Genomic DNA, 16,903 nt, shown 5'->3' with positions numbered 1-16,903 from the left:
TTCCTTTTAAAATTACCTTAATTCAGCATAGATATTGCCCTACAAAGCCCTTAATGGGATTGCGGCCTCAGCTCAGAACTAGCGATTTCTTACCATGAAGATTTTGAGAATCTCAGAGCAAATGCTAAATCCATGCATTCTTTCAGCCTCCCAAAGATCAGTTGCTAATCTGCAAAGGTCAATCGTAGAACATAGATTTTGCACACAGGAGCCAGGAATTCCAAATGTAATCTGGGCATCAGCAATTGTTATAATGATCACAAATATAACAAGCTATCTCTTCCCTGCTCACTTCTTACCCCACTTATATAAGTGTATACAAGTTTATAGGAAGGAAAAGATGGAGAAGAAGGAAGGTGGGTAATATGTCAAATGAAAAGGATAGGAAAGGAGAAAAAGGAGAGAGAAAGAACTGGAGTGTGTGTGTGAAAAAAAACTTCATGATTACGAAGAGCCTAACACAATGTATGTAGTACACAATAAAATTGCAAAAGGGTTTGTTGCAGTTCACCCTGAATAATAATATTATAATGCATATTATACCATAATAATTCAATAGAAGCCACTCCCACACATAATCAGTAGGAGAGATAACTGAACAGTCACAATGCATACAAACCCATACCTCTCCAGAAAGACTCCAACACTTTGCTTTCATGCAGGCCACAAGGAAGCCTATTGGAAGGACTCTGGCTATTTGAGAGTATTCTTCTTCTGCTAAGAAATGAATGACACCCTTCATTCCTGTTTTATCCCATGGCTCAAGTTTGTCTAGTCTTCTTTCCTAAACTCATTTTTTCCTCTGCTCCACAAATCTTGCTATCTGATTTGGATCCAAAAAGTTTGCTCTCTCCCATTCCTGTTATATTTCAAAGAAATCACACAGATTAGTGTTCCTTCTATATTACACATTTTCAAATTTTTCTTCTGAGGTAGCTGGCTTTTCTGTTTTACTGAATTTGGTGTATGGAAAGGTATCTCTTAATGAATTCTAACAACTAACTCACTGAAAATATTTTGAAGTCCAGCATTAATCTATGAATCTAGAAAATATGATGAAGTCACTAAAAATGAACAAATTAATAACTTTATGTATTAATTCCAAAGTCCGGATATTATTCAGAGGTAGCTTATGGAAGAATAGTGTTCTAAAAGGACAAGTACATATATTCAGGGAATTAATAATCTGTGAGAAGAGTAGAAAGCCAAGCTCTTAAAAAAAAACTGACACAAATTAGTTCATCTCAACTGTTTTAAATCAAGTATAAGTGGTTCCTGGTTCTTAAATTCTACTCATTTTTTTCAGAAATTGGCATGCTGAAAAAGTGAGCATAAGTTCTAGAAGGATTTCTGACATCATTCATAACTCCACATTACGAATCTAATTTGGAATAGTGGGTGAATTAAAAAGAATTAAAGCAGGCTAAACCAAGCAAGTCAGGAATATGGGGTTTTTAACTGTCTCCCAAAGATAATCTGTTGAATGATAAATTGCTGTTAGTTTTGTGGAAGCACTGTACCTCTAAGCTTGGCTAAAAGAACAGCCAAACTATGCATTTCTTATACAAAAGTTTGCATAGACCTCATAAATGGTTTCACATAATGTATGAGTTGGATTTTTATGCAAAGAGAGAAACAGCTTTTTGCACCACTCTAATGTTAAATTTGTAGAGATGCACTGAAAAATTTTAAAAGTACAACTAAAGCATAACACACAAATAAGACAAATATATCTTTTGTACATGTATCATACAGATGCACTCATCTGAGAGCCAGATTTAGCTGCAGCTCATCCACTGAAAACAAAAATACAAGAGCTTGCAGTGCTGTAAAATGAGGAATGACCTGGACACTGCTATTCCTGTTGCAGTAATATTTGTGGCATTTATAAAGAATGGCAATGCATAAAGTTTATTTTCAGGCTAGCAGCATATAGTTTCTTTTTTTGATTTTGAAATGCTTTCTTATTCAGAATTATTGATGGACATGATCTGATGCCCTTGCTTCAAGGCACAGCTCTCCACTCGAAACATGAGTTTCTCTTCCATTACTGTAATGCATATTTAAATGCAGTACGCTGGCATCCAAGAAACAGTAAGTAAAATTACTCATTCAAGTTTGAATATTTTATGTAATTTTTATTGCAGCTTGAAAGAATCTTGGGGGGGGGGGCTTGGACTATGGTTACAAATAAATTGCTTGAAGTGCCTAACTATCATCCCTGTCTTCTTCTTCCTCCTCCTCTTTCCTTTTATCTTTGTTATTCTTTTATCTTAGTAAAAAAAGTGAGCTGATATTAAGGAAACAATCTGGCCTACAACAACTAATATCATGCAATACAAGAAAGTTCTAAATTACCACTGTGGTAAACTGTGTTATCATACTTTGGAAAGAGTCTTTTAAAGTGATGTTCTGGTTATTCCAATGGCAATTTAACCTGCTTTATAGTGAAATGTTATTTGATTACAGCTGGCCCTCAACTTTTGTGGGGTTTAGCAGAACCGGATCCTCATGAAAGTGGAAAACCATGAATATCTTAAGGTATCCCACACAACCGTATTTAATATTCTTTCTGTCTCCTCAAGCACTCAAATGCTTAGACCAGTCCAGCAAATGAGTGTCAGAAAGATTGACGAGGACTGTTGAAAAGTCCATTCTTTACTGGGAAATGGTTCCTCCTGGGTGGCAGCCCTTTTTCCCAGCTATGTTGTTCTTTCCCTCCCTGTGGGGCCAGAATGACAATGGCTCCATAGACCAAGTCCTCCTCTGACTAAGCTCAAATGGGGGGGGGGGGGGGGTAGCATTTCCAGTCCCTGGCCACCACCCAGATTTTTTGGACTGTTTTTTAATGCAAAAAGATACAGAGGAGCTTTACTGAGCACATGCCATAATTCTCCTGTTTCATACCCATGTGTTAAAAAAATGTTCTATGTTGATAGTAGTGTAGGCATCGGTTTCTTACTTGTGATTGTGACCATGATGAATAATCATTAGGTGACTGTCATGTGAATAGTTAATAGTGTTAATTTGTTAAAGGGGGAAATCTAAAAGTTATTATGAGGAATTAAGTATCACATGAGCTGCTTTGAACCCCACTTTCTGGGAGGAAAGTGGGTTATAAAATAGTTTCCTAGGAGTGACTTCTAAGTAAACACATTTAGGATTGCATTGAATGTCTGGTTCAAAACTGCAGTAAGAGTGACAACTAGAATACTGAGATGCTAGAATTCACTGTACCATTTCAGACTACAGACACACAATGCCACGTTTTTGAAAAGAAAAAAAGAATAATCTGCAAAACCCAGCACTTTTCTCCATGACCTTCTGTTGCAGAACAGTATTAAAAAACATAATTTCTTACCTTCAATCCAACTCATTATGTTCCATGCGCAGACCATACCAATGTTAAAATATTCAGAATAATTACAAGCCACATATTAGCCCTAACAATGCATACAAATATAATCCACTATGCTGAATTGTAAGCAATAAAACAGCTTAGAGGAGCAACATATCTAATGTTTTACCAGCTTCCAAAGCTAAAAGCCAAAAAATTATACAAGCAAAAATAATTATACTTTAAAACACTAAATTGCAATGAAAAAGGGTTAGCAGCATCAAAAGAACGGACATAAAAAGCGGCAAACAAAAAAAAAAGGCTTTTCTCCAGTTATCTGCTGCTTAGCATCAAAAGTTGGAGAAAACCTGATCAGGGTATATGAATGTTATGAGCATGGATTGATAATGGGTGCAAAATAGGAATCCTTCCAATGCAAGTCATATCTTCATACATCAGCAAAATCCTGGAGTGTGCTTAAAAATGCATTGGAGACTACTGGACATACCTTTTTCATCCATATAGTCTGGTTCTGAAATCTTTGTTTTTCATGTCAAAGTGACTTGAGAAACTGCAAGTCACTTCTGGTGTGAGAGAATTGGCCATCTGCAAGGACGTTGCTCAGGGGGTAGCTGGATGTTTAATGTTTTACCATCCTTATGGGAGGCTTCTCTAATGTCCCAGCTTAGGGAGCTGGAGCTGACAGAGGGAGCTCACCCGCTCTCCCCAAATTCAAACCACCGACTTGTCAGTCAGCAGTCCTGCCAGCACAAGGTATAACCCATTGTGCCACTGGGGGTTCTGAGTTTAAATCCAATTGCTACTCCTACTAAATCCAACTAAAGAAGACTTATTATTATTATTATTATTATCATTATTATTATTATACCCATCTATATCTCCCAAAGAGGACTCAAAACATTAATATACAATTTAAAATATAATTTAAAATTGCAAATTAAAATAGAATTAAACACAAGCAGCATTAAATAAATTCCCAGTTAAAATCCATCAAAACAGTTAAAAACCACAGCACCCTCTGACTAGATCTTAGACACCTCATCTTTAAAAGGCTGCCTGAATAAAAAGGTTTTAGCCACCAGAAGGACAGCAGGGAGAGGGCCATTCTTGCTTCTCTGGGAAGAAGGGAGTTCCAGAGTCAAGGGGCAGCTACCGAGAAGAATCTCTCCTGAAGATCTCAGGGCCTGGGCAGGTTTGTACAAGGGGATGTGGTCAGCCAAATAGCCTAGACCTGAACCATCTAGGGCTTTAAAGGTTTTAACCAGCACTTTGAATTGTGCCCGGAAACAGACTGGCAGCCAGTGGAGCTGCTAACAGGGGGGTTATCTGCTCCCCTGTAGCTAGCCCCAGTTAGCAACCTGGCTGCAGCTCTTTTAGACCAGCTGGAGTTTCTGAGCATTCTTCAGAGGCATCCCCACGTAGAGTGAGTTACAGTAATCCAGACAGGATGTAACTAAGGCATATATCACCATGGCCAGATCTGGCTTCTCAAGGAACAGGTGCAGTTGGCACACAAGTTTTAATTGTGCAAAAGCCCTAACCATCGCTGACAACTTGGCCTCCAGGAAGACCCCCAAACTGCGAACCTGTGTCTTCAGGGGGAGTGTGATCCCATCTAGCACAGGCTGGATCCCTATTCCTGATCTGCCTTCCGACTGACCTGGAATACTTCTGTCTTGTCTGTATTAAGTTCCAATTTGTTTGCCCTCCTCCAGTCCATTACAGATGACAGGCACTGGTTTAGGGTATCATCTACATACAGGTGGCACCGTATCCCAAAACCCTGGAAGACCTCTCCCAGTGGTCTCATGTACAGTAGAGTCTCACTTATCCAAGCTTCACTTATCCAATGTTCTGTATTATCCAATGCAGTCTGCCTTTTAGAAGTCAATGTTTTTGTAGTAAATGTTGCTATGTTTTGGTGCTAAATTCATAAATACAGTAATTACTACATAACATTACTGTGTATTGAACTGCTTTTTCTGTCAATTTGTTGTAAAACATAATGTTTTGGTGCTTAATTTGTAAAATCATAATGTAATTTTATGTTTAATAGGCTTTTTTCTTAATCCCTCCTTATTATCCAACAGTTTTGCTTATCCAATGTTCTGCCGGCCCATTTATATTGGATTAGTGTGGATCTACTGTATATGTCCAAGAGCATGGGGAACAAAATGGAACCCTGAGGAACCCCATAGGTCAATGGCCAGTCGTTCGAACAGGTATCCTCCAGCACCACCTTCTGGGTATGGCCCTCCAGGAAGGACCGGAGCCACTGTAGGACAGTGCCTCCCAGTCCCATCCCAGTGAGATGACCCAGAAGCATACCATGGTCAGTGGTATCAAAAGCCGCTGAGAGATCCAGGAGGACAAGCAGGGACACACTCCCCCTGTCTCGTCCTCTGCGTAGGTCATCCAACAAGATGACCAAAGCTGTCTCTGTTCCATAGCCAGGCCTGAAACCTGATTTAAATGGGTCTAGATAATCTGCTTCATCCAGAAATCCCTAGAGATGGGAGGCCACCACACATTCCAAGACCTTGCTCGGAAAGGGGAGGTTGGACATTGCCAACAGTAGTCCATTATAGAGCGGTTCAGAGATGGCTTTTAAAATATAGGTCTCACAATTGCCTCCTTTAGACAAGCTGGGGTTTTGCTTTGTTCTAAGGAGGCATTGACAACCACCTTCACCCACTCTGCCAGCCCCCCCTCTGGCCTGTTTGATCAAGACAGGAAGGGCAATGATCTAGAATACATGTGGTAGCTCTCACTTCTCCAAAAATCCTGTCCATATCCTCAGGCTGAACAAATTGAAAGGTGTCCATCAACACTGGGCATGCAGGAGCTAAAGTTACATAAATTGGAACTTATCAATAGCAGCATCCAAGTTAGAACATATCTGAGCATCTTTATCTGCAAAGTGCCATGCAAATTCTTCACAGCAAGCTGCTAAATGGTCAGGGATGTCTCCTTGAAGACCACTGTGTAGTAGCCCTCTGACCACTCGAATAGCTCAGCTGGACAGTTCCTTGCAGATGCAATGGTTGCAGCAAGGAACGCTTTCTCTGCTACCTCAATTGCTGCAGAGTAGGCTTTCAAATATGCTCTAGCTCATGCTTGGTCAGATTTGCTTCGAGTTCTCCACCAACATCACTCTAATCTCTATCTCACTTCTTGGAAAACCAAGGGGCTTGTCTGACTTTGCTCCATGAAAAGGGACATTCAGGAGCAATTGTGTCCACCGCCCTGGCCATCTCCCCATTCCAAAGGTCAGCCAGAGCTTTGACAGAATCGCCTGCCAAGGTGACAGGAAGATCCCCAAAAGCCGTCAGGAATCCATCCAGATCCATAAGTCTCCTGGGGTGGACCATCAATATAAATCACATTGAATCCATGGTATTTATATGTTTTAGCTTATCATATTCAACTGATCCATTGGACTGTTCTAGTGGACAATAGCAACCATATTGAATCTAATAATCCAAGCATTATGTTTTGGTCCATTTGAGCATTTTTGACTTATTTTGAAGATTGGTCTGAGGTACTGTGTTTTTCAACAATGGTTTGAATCTTACCAGGCCAGGGCATGGACAATAGTGGCAAGGCTGTCTCTGTCTGGGAATTAGGGGGTGTGGGGGCGGGGGAGAACTTCAGCAGTTATACCAGTGACAACCCTGCTGAAAGATAATTCATATTTCCTATTGTGTTTGACAGCATAGTCTCATAAAGTAGTACATTTAAACTGTAGCCCTTTAAAGCCCACAAACAAGCTAGAGCAAGTGTGGCAATTGTTGCCTTATAGAAAAACTTTTAAGAGCTACATGTGATCTTCTGCACCCTGGCTTGTCTTTTTTATCTCCAAAAAGTGGATGACAAATCACTTGTGATTCATGTCCTATATTTCTCTTTTTTTTTAAAAAAAAAAAAAGTCTACTTCTGATCCTAAAATCACCCAGGAATGTGGCAAGTTCCTCATACAGCCTAGAGGGTGTTCAGTTGTAATTGTTTTTAAACTAAAGACCACTGGGATCACAAAAATAGCCCTTATAGCTATATTTTACTGTACTTTGCCCTCTGCTAGGCCACAGGAATGAAGAGAGGGCAAAGACATTTGTTCTGAAATGGCTTGTAAGATCTTCCTGTAAAAAATAAGATATCCCCTTATCTTAAAGATAAGATATCCCCTTATCTTAACAATTGTCCATCAACTATCTAGGTCCAGTCCTGAGACTGTAAACTTTTTAACACTATGTGAGGATCACTAAATTTTAAATTCTTATATATATGCAACTGAAAGTTTCAGTTAGAGTAAACCCACTAAATCAATTGTTTAATAAAGAAACAATGTTTAGGTATATATATTTGGATTCAATTGATCCATACTAAGAGCTACTACCAATAGTATTCAGGCCTCTGGGATTATATAAGTTATGAACTGAACCTGCAGAACTGGGTGAAATCTCACCTAGAATGTTATTGCCCAGATTCATTGAGCCACCTTTTCTTGGTATTTTCATTTTCTCTGACCTGAGCTTCAGTTTACCAGTTTAATCCTAGTAAGCCCACCACATGACCCGAGTACATTTTCATGTGTTAAAAAATGTTTTGGTACTAATCAATCTCATGTGACTTTTGCATGGAATATCCCCAATTGCAGCATTTTCTTTTGCAGGAATAGTGTTGTTATTGCTGCTGTTGTTGCTGTTGTTGCTTGTTGTTTTTGCACAGGAATTAATATTTTCATGCAGAAATAAAAAGGCTCTTCCCTGCACAGAAAATTTCACACTTGTTTGGAATTTGCGCAGAACAACTCTTGGACTATAATGATTTCCATTAGTGTAGGAATCTTCTCACAAGGTTTATCAGAGCTTGGCTCATTTAAACAATATGGTCAAATAGTTTTTCTGTCTCTAGGGAAAATAAATGCATAAATGTTGCAATAAGTGACTGGGGAAGAATATTTAAATACGCATAGGTGCTGTAGTCTATAATTTAAAGTAAAAGACAGACAAAGGCCTTTGAGCCTTTTTGCTTAAAAACCCTGTAAAATTCATGGGTCACCATAAGTTAACTGGTGATTTGAAGGCTTACACACACACACACACTTACAGAAAGGAGGGGTCTTAGACAGGGGGTCCCCAAACTAAGGTCATTTACCTGGCCGCCGGCTTAAACATTAGACTTAGGGTCACCTTCAGTCGGAAACAACTTGAAGGCACATGACAACAATAATCCTAATTAACTGGATTATCTCATCAGCCAAAAGCAGGCTCACTTCCAATTGAAATGCTGACAAGTTTATGTTGGTTAAAATTGTTATTCATTTTAAATATTGGATTATTCTTGCAAAAAATGCACTACAAATAATATATGTGCAGTGTGCATAGGAATTTGTTCATATAATCTCCCTGCCCCCAACAATCTGAGGGACTATGAACCAGCACTCTGCTTAATAAATTTGAGGACCCTTGCTCTAAGAGCAATAGTAAGATTTCTTGGGTGAAATGCGGTGCTTTTTTCTTAATTTATTTGATATTTTCCCCTTCTAATTAATGGAGATGAATCCTTTCTTTGTCTTCCTCACCATTGTTTCAAAAAGACGCAGATTTCCTTTAGCTGATGTGGGCATGCTCCATTTGCACCAGGTCACATTGTGTAGCAGATAGATACTGGGCAGATTCCAGCCCTGATATCTCTACATGGTTTTTATTTGTGAACCATAGAAAAGCCTCAAACATTGTTTGTGTTTCTTTCATATGTTGCTACCCTCTAGAGAGAATGTGATTGACTGGCTTCTTGTCCAGTCCCCAGTCTTCACAAAAACCTTTTCTTTTGGGTCACAATAGGAAAACGTCCAAAAAATTTTTCTCAAGGCACCAAAAGGTCTCCCATTCAGCTTATCTCTCTCTAGCATGCTACAGTTTTACAAAGAAATATATCCGTACTCCTTCAGCTCCATCACTTTGATGTGTGGTTGATTGTATTAACATTGGTTTGGGCATTCACAGGAGCTGTCTCTGATGATTTTGTTATCATCTTCCTCTCCAGTTTTTCCTTTGCTCTGAAAGTCATCTATATGAGACGCTAAAATGCTGTTGAAAAATTGTGAGAAAACTAAAGCACGGAGCTAGGCCACTTACAAGCAAAATGTCTATGTAAAGGCACTGAATATAAATGCCTATAGGCATCCTTCAAAGTCACAATAGATACAGATTGAGCATCCCTTATCCAAAAGCTTGGGATTTGAACTGTTTGGGATTTTGTTGTGTTTTTGAATTTTGGAATACCTACATAATGATATATTTAGGAGATAGGTCACTATTCTATACATGAAATTTTATTTATATATATATACCTTATGCATATAACCTGGAGATTTTGGATTTCAGAATCTGGATCACAGATACTCAAGCTGTATGATATTAACCCTACAGCAGCTGTCAAAATGGCAGCCATACACTTTGGACACATCTACACTGACACTATACTGCAGCTTGGAACTGGTTTGGAAGGAACTGGTTTAACTGGTGAATTGCCATGTCTGTAACCAGTTTGAGGCCAGAGCGATGACTACATTAAACACAAAACCTGGCCTCAAACTACTGTGTGCATCAGCTCCCATAATTTTATAGCATTGAGCCATGGCAGTTAAAGTGGTGTCCAACTGCATTAGTTCTACACTGCAGATGCACCCCTAGAGAAGAAAGGGGTAGAAGGAGATATGAAATTTTCAGTCTCCATCTTCATTTTTCTTGTTAGAACCCAATAATTTCTAGATTGATCTTTCCAATCTGCTTTTCATCAAATGTAGCTTCATTAATATTAGCAGATGTTTCTTCCAAGTAAATATGCTTAGGCTTAGGTTCAATATCCTTGGTGTTCAAATATAGATTGATATAAAGTTTACTTTACAACATGTGCAGAAATTCCCAGCAGAAAAAAAAAACATTTTGGGATCTCATTCAAGCTTCTTGAAAACATTTGACCTCCCCGATTTTCTATTTCAATATTCTTTCACCTAACACATTTGTGTTTTCAAGCATTTCATTAAAAAAAAACAAATACAGTAGAACTACTTAGAATTCTTTGTAACATTATCTTTTACATATAGTACAGCAGATATTCAAATTTGGTAACACTGTGTGGCAGCATTTTCCCAAGCAGTATAGCAGTACATACATTTTGACCTTACTCCTGCTCCAAAACACTATGACTGATCATATCTAATTATCTCAATAAGCATGCAGAGCCTAGCTTGATTTTAATTAATTTTATACACATGCATTCCTTAGAGGCCCATGCCTACTGTATGAAAGTTCAGTTAACTGCTTGCAACCAGCTGATACATTTTCAGAATTATTCAGCTGTATACACTTTAGGGGCATAACTAGAACATGTGGTTTTGTTACTAGGGCCAGTCGTACTCTTGAAAAGAATGTGACAACTTCAGGCAACAAATGAAGGTCAACTGCCCTCTTGATAGATTGTCACTTTTTTGTGGTGAAGAGGCTTGCGTGTTCCAGTGAACCTGTGGGAAAAGTAATTACAGTCATGTGCTCCTAGGCGGCCAAGCCTCAGGAGAGGAACCAGGCCAAGCACAATCCGAAGTCCTCAACAGCAAAGCAGGTGGATGATAACATGGACATGTTAAAATGGCTGTGAATGTGGAAGAAGGCTGCAACAGAAGAGAAGCCACCAGTTGTCGGGTTAATCATGCCACTGGATGGGACTCCATTCTGTGAAGACTGTTGATCAGCTGTTTATTGATCTCCACACATAAATCAATTTCACGCACAGGTGTCTTTCAAGAAAAATAAAGCAAAACCAACAAAAGTCCCATGACAATCAGCAAGTGGTGATGGGGGCAGGACTGTGAAATCTAGACGCCTTTAGTCACAGACTGGCACATGGATATGGATTCAGTCGTTCTACCTCAAGATTCAAGGCAGTTGAGTAATTCTGCAGCTGTATCAATGACTGAGCAGAACTTTTTAGAATCCACTCTTCTCAACCCTTACAGGGATGGGGCTAGAAAAGGTGCCCTAAACATAGTCTGCCTCTCCTATCTCTGACTGGATTGCTGCATCCAGAGGGATCACCACCTTGTGGCCAAAATAGAAAAATAAACTTTGGAATGTGGAATGTACGAATATTGTTGGATAACACAGACAATGAATGCTCTGAACGCAAGACTGCTATTATTTCAAGGGAGCTGAGACACTTTAACATCGATATAGCAGCACTTCAAGAAACCCAGAGAGCAGGAGAGGGACAGCTGAAGGAAGAAAAAGGAAGCTACATCTTCTTCTGGAAGGGACTTTCTGAACAAGAATGAAGAATACACCAAGTAGGCTTTGCTATCAGAAACAACCTGGTGAAGCATCTGTCCGAAGCACGCATTGGCATTAATGAACTCAACCCTCTGAATTAATCTTGCCAAAAACTACCCTGTTTCCCCGAAAATAAGACAGTGTCTTATATTAATTTTTGCTCCCAAAGATGCACTAGGTCTTATTTTCAGGGGATGTCTTATTTTTCCATGAAGAAGAGCTCACATTTATTGTTGAACAACAAAATGAACATTTATTATATACTGTAAAGTAGTTGTCATCACAAACCAGCATAACCAGACAAACTATGAATCCTATCAAGAATTTCTTGTTACTACCATTATTTACATGTACAACAATCTATGGTACCTCTTGCAATTTAGGTTTCACAAGGTTTCCACGCTGATTTCTCTCTATTCTAGTTTCAATGTAGTCATGAATGATGAATAATATAATATACTATAATAATAATATAATATAATAATAATATAATTATATACAATATATTAATGAGATAATATAATATAGGATATAATAATAACAGAAAATGATAATAATATTGTATTAATAGGATAATATAATAATGGGATATAATAAAAGAATAGCATAATAATATAATAATAATAGGATAATAGAATAGAATAATAGAATGGAATAGAATGATATAAAATATATTAATAGGATAATATAAAATGGAATATAATAATAATAACAGAATATGCTAATAATAATAAAATAATAATATGATAATATAATAGAATAATAGTATAGAATATAATGATATAAAATATATTAATAGGGTAATATAAAATGGAATTTAATAATAACAGAATAATAATATAATAATATGAAAATATAATAGAATAATAATAGAATAATAATATAATGATATAATAATAATAATAGAAAAATATAAGGATTTAAAATATATTAATAGGGTAATATAAAATGGAATTTAATAATAACAGAATAATAATATAATAATATGAAAATATAATAGAATAATGATATAATGATATAATAATAATAATAATAATAATAATAGAAAAATATAATATAATGATTTAAAATATATTAATAGGATAATATAATAATGGGATATAATAATAGTAACAGAATATGATGATAATAATATGGCAATAGAATAATAGTATAAAATAATCAGTTTCATGGCATAGGATAGGAAGATGAGAGGAGAATCCCAATGCGTCCTGTACCTTTAAGGAGCAGAAGCCTTCCCTCCCACCCTCCCTTGCCCTGGCTCCAGGAGCCAATCAGAAGCCTCTGTAAGAAGGCAGCATGGCCAGGACGGAGAGAAGGAAGAAACGGCAGCGCAGCAGCAGCCACGGAAAGTTTTTAAGCCTCAGCTGGGAGACAGGCAAGGCAAGGCAGGGAGGGAGGGAGGCACAGAAAGCAAGCACTTTCCCTCCCTCCCTCCCTCCGGTGTATGAATGAGTGCTGCTTCTGCCCTGCAGCCATGCTTCCCAATGGAACTCTGCTGCAGCCTTAGTTGCTAGGTCTTACTTTCAGGGGAGGCCTTATATTTGGCAATCCCCCCAAACCCCTGCTAGGTCTTATTATTTGGGGAGGTCTTATTTTCGGGGAAACACGGTAGCAGGCAACTATCATTAGTACCTATTCACCAACACTAGATGCTGATGAAGACATCAAGGAACAATTTTACTGTCAGCTGGACTATAGAAGTGAGGAGAACAAAATCATCATCTGGAAAGTTTTAATGTGAGAGTTGGATGAGACTTCAACCTGTGGCCAGGGACCATAGGAATAATGGGGTTGAAAACAGCAACCCGAATGTCATCCTATTACTCACCAAATGTACAGAACACAACCTGCCAACACCAATGCATTCTTCTGCCAGAAAAACAAGCTCAAGTCATGATCAAAGTACTCCCAGTCAAAGCATTGGCACCTCTTAGACTATGTAATTATACATACCAGAGACCGCTGCGATGTGTTTCTTTCAGGAGCCATGACAGGTGCTGATGACTACTGGACAGACCACAGATTAATTTGATTCACAATGACCATCAAGATAGCCCCCAAAATAACAAAGCCAGTGGACCTAGAATCATAGAATAGTAGAGTTGGAAGAGACCTCATGGGCCATCCAGTCCAACCCCCTGCCAAGAAGCAGGAAATCGCATTCAAAGCACCCCCGACAGGTGGCCATCCAGCCTCTGCTTAAAAGCCTCCAAAGAAGGAGCCTCCACTACAGTCCTGGGGAGAGAGTTCCACTGCCGAACAGCTCTCACAGTGAGGAAGTTCTTCCTGATGTTCAGGTGGAATCTCCTTTCCTGTAGTTTGAAGCCATTGTTCCGTGTCCTAGTCTGCAGGGCAGCAGAAAACAAGCTTGCTCCCTCCTCCCTATGACTTCACGTATTTGTACATGGCTATCATGTCTCCTCTCAGCCTTCTCTTCTGCAGGCTAAACATGCCCAGTTCTTTAAGCCGTTCCTCATAGGGCTTGTTCTCCAGACCCTTGATCATTTTAGTTGCCCTCCTCGGGACGCTTTCCAGCTTGTCAACGTCTCCCTTCAACTGCGGTGCCCAGAACTGGACACAGTATTCCAGGTGTGGTCTGACCAAGGCAGAGTAGAGGGGTAGCATGACTTCCCTGGATCTAGATGCTATACCCCTATAGGCCAGAATCCCGTTGGCTTTTTTAGCAGCCGCATCACATTGTAGGCTCATGTTAACTTGTTGTCCACGAGGACTCCAAGATCTTTTTCACACGTACTGCTATTGAGCCAGGCGACCCCATTCTGTATTTTTGCATTCCATTTTTTCTGCCAAAGTTAAGTATCTTGCATTTGTCCCTGTTGAACTTCATTTTGTTAGTTTCAGCCCATCTCTCTAGTCTGTTAAGATCGTTTTGAATTCTGCTCCTGTACTCTAGTGTTAGCTATCCCTCCCAGTTTGGTGTCATCTGCAAACTTGATGATCGTGTCTTCTAACCCTTTGTCTAAGTCGTTAATAAAGATGTTGAACAGAACCAGGCCCAGGACGGAACCCTGCGGCACTCCACTCATTACTTCTTTCCAAGATGAAGACAATCTTTGGGTTTGTTTGCTTAGCCAATTACAGATCCACCTAACCGTAGTTTTGTCTAGCCCACATTTTACTACTTTGTTTGCCAGAAGGTCGTGGGGGACTTTGTCGAAGGCCTTACTGAAATCCAGGTAGGCTACATCCACAGCGTTCCCTGTATCGACCCAACTCGTAACTCTATCGAAAAAAGAGATCAGATTAGTCTAGCATGACTTGTTTTTGGTTAATCCGTGTTGGCTATTAGCAATGACTGCATTTTTTCTAAATGTTCGCAGACCATTTCCTTAAAGATCTGTTCCAGAATCTTGCCTGGTATCAATGTGAGGCTGACCGGATGGTAATTGTTTGGGTCGTTCTTTTTTCCCTTCTTGAAGATAGGGACCACATTCACCCTCCTCCAATCTGCTGGGACTTCTCCTGTTCTCCAAGAACTCTCAAAGATAATTACCAGTGGTTATGAAATAACCTCAGCTAGTTCCTTCAATACTCTTGGATGTAGCTGATCTGGCCCTAGGGACTTGAATTTGTTTAGAGAGGCCAGGTGTTCCTGGACAACTTGCTTCCCTATTTGGGGTTGGATTTCCCCTAATCCTTCGTCCATTCCATGTTGCTGAGGTTGAAGACGGCTTTCTTTTTGTGAGAAGACCGAGGCAAAGAAGGCATTAAGTAGTTCTGCCTTTTCCCTGTCCCTTGTCACCATCACCCATCTTCTCCTCGCCGAGGCCCTGTTGCCTCCTTGTTCTTCCTTTTTCTACCAACGTAAGCAAAAAAGCCTTTTTTGTTGTTTTTAATGTCCCTGGCAAGCCTGAGTTCATTTTGCACTTTAGCCTTGCGAACCTTTTCCCTACAGGAGTTGGCTATACGTTTGAATTCTTCTTTGGTGATTTCTCCCCTTTTCCACTTCTTGTGCATGTCTCTTTTGAGTCTTAGCCCGGTTAGAAGCTCTTTGGACATCCATTCTGGCTTCTTTGCACTTGTCTTATTTTTTTTCTTTGTTGGCACTGTTTGCATTTGCGCCTTGAGTATTTCACTTTTTAAAAACTCCCATCCATCCTTAACTCCCTTGTCTTTTAATATTGGCGTCCATGGAATGCCGCTCAGTATTTCCTTCATTTTTTGGAAGTCAGCTCTCTTAAAGTCCAGAATGCATGTTTGACTTGTCTTAGTTTCAGCCTTGCTTTGTATGGCAAACTGCAGGAGCACATGGTCACTTGCCCCTAAGGATCCGAATACTTCGACTGTATTGATCAGGTTTTCCACATTTGTTAAGATTAGATCAAGAGTTGCAGATCCCCTTGTTGCCTCCTCTACCTTCTGGACCATAAAATTGTCTGCAAGGCAAGTGAGGAATTTGCTGGACTTTGTACTCTTGGCCGAGTTTGTTTTCCAGCAGATATCAGGATAGTTGAAATCGCCCATGACTACTATATCTCTTCTTTGTGCCTGTTTGGTCAGCTGTTGACAGAAGGCTTCATCAAGTCCTTCATCCTGACTTGGAGGTCTGTAGTAGACACCCACGATGAGATCTTTTTGAGTCCCGGTTCCCTTGATTCTTATCCAGATGCTTTCAAGCTGGTTTCCCGGATTACAGTCTTGCATTTCTCCTACAACATAACTGTTTTTGATATATAAAGCTACTCCCCCTCCTCTCCCCTTTGTTCTATTTCTGTGAAAGAGAAATGTAGCCTCAATGGCTACATGCCAGTGATGGGAGTCATCCCACCAGGTTTCAGTGATGCCTATGACATCGTACGTGTGGTGCTGTGCTAAAAGTTGGAGTTCGTCTTGCTTATTTCCCATGCTCTGTGCATTAGTGTAAAGACATGTAAGCCCCTGTGATCTTCCCCCAAGCTGTTTATTTGGGACCTTATGGGATCACTGATGAAATCTTTAAAGAGGGTGGATCTAAGCTAACAGAACTCCACCAGCTCATTGAAAAAATGTGGGCGACTGAGAAAATCCCAGTATTCAAGGATGCCAACATTCAAAAATGGGGAAAGAACAGACTGATGCTAAAATTGACTGGAATATAGAATAAGATGTGTGCACTAAAGTTCTCTATGAAGCTTTACTTGTACCTACCAGAGCCTTTTAAAGGGTCTGCACCAAGTAAAAGATTTCTGAGGTATTTTTCTGTTATGGTTGA

General features: G+C 39.4%; 1 protein-coding gene across 6 annotated transcripts in view; it reads left to right on the top strand.

The window, feature by feature from the left end:
• sts (steroid sulfatase) overlaps positions 1 to 16,903 on the top strand; it is a 130,212-nt gene that overhangs the window by 91,335 nt on the left and 21,974 nt on the right. For all 6 annotated transcript variants that reach the window (XM_008107169.3, XM_062975302.1, XM_062975301.1 and 3 more), the window contains one exon: positions 1,973 to 2,094. In XM_008107169.3, the coding sequence (XP_008105376.1) occupies positions 1,973 to 2,094 (122 nt within the window). The remainder of the gene's footprint in view (positions 1 to 1,972; positions 2,095 to 16,903) is intronic.

Source organism: Anolis carolinensis, chromosome 3 (genome assembly GCF_035594765.1).
Source record: "Anolis carolinensis isolate JA03-04 chromosome 3, rAnoCar3.1.pri, whole genome shotgun sequence".
In the NCBI taxonomy this organism is placed as follows: Eukaryota; Metazoa; Chordata; class Lepidosauria; order Squamata; family Dactyloidae; genus Anolis; species Anolis carolinensis.
This window is presented reverse-complemented; position numbering and strand designations above follow the sequence as displayed.